At 37.1% G+C, this 4,263-nt stretch overlaps 1 protein-coding gene across 1 annotated transcript; it reads left to right on the top strand.

The window, feature by feature from the left end:
* Nucleotides 1-1,534: 1,534 nt before the first annotated feature.
* Nucleotides 1,535-3,882, top strand: gpr65 (G protein-coupled receptor 65). Its single transcript, XM_054741692.2, has 2 exons — nucleotides 1,535-1,585; nucleotides 2,011-3,882. The coding sequence occupies exon 2, from the start codon at nucleotides 2,039-2,041 to the stop codon at nucleotides 3,011-3,013; it is 975 nt and encodes a 324-aa protein (XP_054597667.2). The 5' UTR covers nucleotides 1,535-1,585; nucleotides 2,011-2,038; the 3' UTR covers nucleotides 3,014-3,882.
* The last annotated feature ends 381 nt before the right edge of the window (nucleotides 3,883-4,263 follow it).

The following is a 4,263-nucleotide window of genomic DNA, read 5'->3' as shown; positions in this document are numbered from 1 at the left end:
ACTGCAGCAGAGCTCCTCCATTCTGGCAGAAGAGCGCAGGAAAGTGAGACTCCTGTTGTTGTTCCTCCTCCTGACCTACATGGTGACCTTTTGCCCTATCAGACTGTGATGTGTCTTAGGGGCAATACTGGAGCCAGGGAGCTGCAGCTGGGTCACAAAGCTCAGAGATCCATACCTGGTCACAGTCGCCACGACAACACTGAGCAGCACCCTGGATCCAATAATTTACTGTTTTGTAATCAATGAGAGCACCAAGATGGAGATTAGGAGTGTTGTGGAGAAAGGGGAAAGTTTTTTGAAGAGTCAATAAGAAAACTCTACAAGAACTCAGTCAGTACCATGACTAACATTTCTATTTTTTGATGTGAAAAGTGTTTATTAAAGATGCATTTAATGTGTAGTTTAAGGGATGGAGCAGAGTGTTTATTATAGTTTTAGGATGTACGTGCACATTTTCATTAAATGTGTTAGAAACAAAGAAAAAAACATGAAATAGCAGACGCTTTAAAGACAGAAACAGTCACATCCACCAGGTTTGTCAACATAGCTGCACTATGGAAACAATAACGAGCATCGCCGCCAGCTGAGTCCACCTCTGTATTTAATCACCAAACACCAAATTAAATGTGCCTTCTGTTAGTTTGTTCTGTCTAGGCCCGTCACCCAGTGACACGGTATCAGGAGCACGAAGCCAGCAGCTGCTGATGCTTCCTGCTGAACACATCGATCCATAAGTACAGGGTAGCACTGGGGGCTAAGTCAGCTCCGCTTCAGATTTATTTTTATTTCATTTTATTAAGAATGATTCTTATGAACAGAGAACAAGTTGGGCCAAATAAAGAGTGAGTAAACACCTTTGAGTTTAAATGTTTGTTATAAAATCTGAAATAATTCATAATGCATGCCAAGAATTTTGCATGTTTGAATGATTATTTTATGAGTCATAAAAACCATGAAACGGTCATGATCAAACCTTCATTACTTGATATGTTGCTTTAACTTTTGGATATTGTAAGTATCTATTCTACTCTCGGGTCTTTGTAGTATTTCTGCGGTTGTTTTTGTTGATTTTTACACATTTTTAAATCATACCGTGGCAAGTTGTGTGTTCTTGAAAAAAAAAGAGTAATTTAACAAATGTCATTCATAGCTCTTCATGGGTATTTTATTTAACAAAGCAAATATAATTAGTTTGTGAATTCAGCTCAAAAGTGAATAACCCTTTACAGCCTGAATTATGTAATAAAAAATATTGCTTTAAAACAGAACTACCAAAATGCAAATGATAATATAACAACTATATAACAATCTGTGTGAATTTACCATGTCATTTATTTATTTATTTATTTATTTATTTATTTATTTATTTATTTATTTATTTATTTATTTATTTATTTATTTATTTATTTATTTATTTATTTATTTATTTATTATAACAACATAGCCTTAATTAGCACACTGTATTTTCCCTTACCATCTGTAGATCCTCCACTAGAGGGCAGTAGACAAGTAAGGGTTTGGAAATAAAAGTTTTTTTTTTTATGACGGTAGCAATTCTAATTCTTCATCCGGGTGCTTTAAGGCCGTAAGTGATTTTTTGTTACAATAAATAACTAAGGATATGATATATAATCACAAAGAAAATCCTAAAAAAATTGTGTTGTGCATATTTTGTGTCCTGTTTTCAGTGTCTTTTCATTCTGGATCCTGGGTTTTTAGCATGGAAATATTATTTCAGCTCCTCTGTATTTAGGCATTTTGTCATTTTCTTCCTGTAACTTTTTTTTTAATTGGTGTACCATCTTTTAAAGTCGTATCTGTTTTGCCTTCCAAAAATGTGAGGCATTCAGCTAAAATCTGTATAAAAAAAAGAAAAGAAAATGATCACAAAAATCAAGTTAGAATTAGTTTTGCAGTAGTTGGAAAGTAAATATTTGGTGACTTTTAGGTTGTTTATTTAAAGATGTGTTGTGATTATTTACTGTGTTCTTTCTTTATTTTCTCAACAAGGCATCAGCATTAAAGGACCACACCTGCAATGGAAAACTTGACCCTGTTCACCAACCAGTCGGAGTGTTACGTAGTCGACACAGCGTTAAGGAGGAGGCTGTTTCTGATCTACTACCTGGTTGTTATCATCGTTGCCATCCCAGCCAACGCCTTCTCTCTTTGCATTTCCTGGATGCACATTAGACAGAAGAACAATCTTGGCGTCTATCTCTTCAGCCTCGCCTTCAGTGGCCTGACCTTCACGATTGGTCTCTCCTTGTGGCTGGACTTCCTGTGGACGGGATATTGGACTCATGGAGGTTATGTCTGCTTGTTATCAGTCTACTCCCTCTTCACCAACTTTTACACCAGTGAGGCTCTGCTCTGCTGCATTGCTGTCAGCCGCTACCTGGCTGTTGTCCACCCATTAAAGTACACGTTCTTGAGGAAAATCAATACTGCTGCAGCGGTCACTGCATCCATTTGGGTGTCGGTCATCTGTTTCAATGCATGCACCATAACCTGGGAGGACTCATATCAGGAAAGCAATATTTTTCCGTTGTGCTATGATGTCATCCTGCCGCTATCAGAGCACATGGCTCGTGCTAATGTAGCACGCTTTTTCCTGGGACTTGTTATTCCAGTTCCTCTTGTCTTTGTGTCCACTTGGGGAACTTGCATGGCTGTGAAATCCAACCAGGCCACAAATGAGGAGGAACGTTTAACAGTCTTAAAGCTACTGACAGTAATTCTTCTTGGTCTTTTGTTCTGCTTCGGACCCATCCATGTCATGATGCTTGTGCGAACACAGTGTAACAACTGTGAGGGTTTGAAATGGTTCCTCCATGTCTACAAGATCAGCACTGCAATCTCAAGCTTCAACTGTCTAGTGGACCCACTGCTCTACTGCTTCATCACAAAAACAGCAAAGGCTCATTTCAAACAGGTTCTACTCTTCTTTCTAAGAAAACAAAATACATCAGAAGAAAGCACCCCAAGTGAAGTCCAAAACACTACAGAGTAATAACCAAGAGTTTAGTCTAAAGTCAGACATCTCACAACTTATTTTTCCCACCTAGCTCTCAGATTTGTTTGGGTGGCATGTTGATTGTTTGGAAATTATTTTAAATGTAGGCATTTAAATGAACACATTTATCCGAGGCAACTTTCATTTTTGTTGGTTGAAAATAAAACTTGTCATTTTTTAAAGCATTAATTTCAAGACAGTTTTTGTCTTTCACCATCACTGATCTCTCTCTCCTGACACTGAGTTATAAATGTGAAGAGCAATTTCTGCTGCAATCAGAGCAAACAGCACAAGGCCCTGCTATCAGTCACCTAGATTTATGATGGAAAAATGGCATTTCTTATAGATTTTTCAATAGTTTCATTTTCATCAGAGGGTTTTACAGCCCAGATTATGATGGTCTCTTCTTGTCCTGGAGTTCTTTATTGTCTAAGAATGTTCAAGATGACCCAGAGTCAATTTCAAGGTGATTTAAGATATCAAAGACAGAAAAAGAGAAAATGTCGGATGGAAAAGGAAAATTATTTTACAAGTTAATCTGAGAAGATGTGAATTAGGAAATTAAATAATTCTAACTGCAAAACTAAAACATAGAAATGCATCCCATTATGTCATCTGGGGTTTTATTTTGGGTTGTTTTTTAAAAGGGAGGTCTCATTAAGGTAAAGTCTCCTTTTCTGTGGATTTCTGGGGGGTGAGGTAAGATTGAATAGATCCAGCTACCCATAGGTAGGCAATTATCTCCTGTTTCCTGTGGCTTTCCAGGACCTTGTCATTTACAGGCTTATAATAGATGTTTGTGATGCACTTGCACTTTATCATAGGGGTTGGGGGTGTTTTAACATCCTAAACGTATACACAGATAAAATATGCATGAGTAAAATTTTAAAATACCTGATATTTCTAGAAATGATGGAGGTTATTTAACTGTTAGTTTTCTTGATAATCATGAAAGAATAAAGTAAGGCAGTGAGAGAAAAATGCATGTATATTTTATGAGACAAAAATGATTTTGGACAATAAATATTGATGAAATACGCAGAAAAGGTCCAAATAGGCAGAGTCTTCCTGAACTTTTTCCCAGAAGAAATAGTTTCAGTATCACGTAAAATCCTCCTAATCCCTGCAGACCAATGTCTCCTCACTAGATGGAGGTGATAATGGTTCTTCCTACATCACATCAGACCAGTCAGGTCTATCATCAAAAATCAAATTCCCTTAGGGATTCCTTCCTGACACATCAAACA

Source organism: Nothobranchius furzeri, chromosome 18 (assembly GCF_043380555.1).
Source record: "Nothobranchius furzeri strain GRZ-AD chromosome 18, NfurGRZ-RIMD1, whole genome shotgun sequence".
Lineage (NCBI taxonomy): Eukaryota > Metazoa > Chordata > Actinopteri > Cyprinodontiformes > Nothobranchiidae > Nothobranchius > Nothobranchius furzeri.
This window is presented reverse-complemented; position numbering and strand designations above follow the sequence as displayed.

Excerpts from the sequence above, each read along its gene's own strand:
- gpr65 (XM_054741692.2), top strand. The coding sequence starts at position 2,039 with ATGGAAAACTTGACCCTGTTCACCAACCAGTCGGAGTGTTACGTAGTC.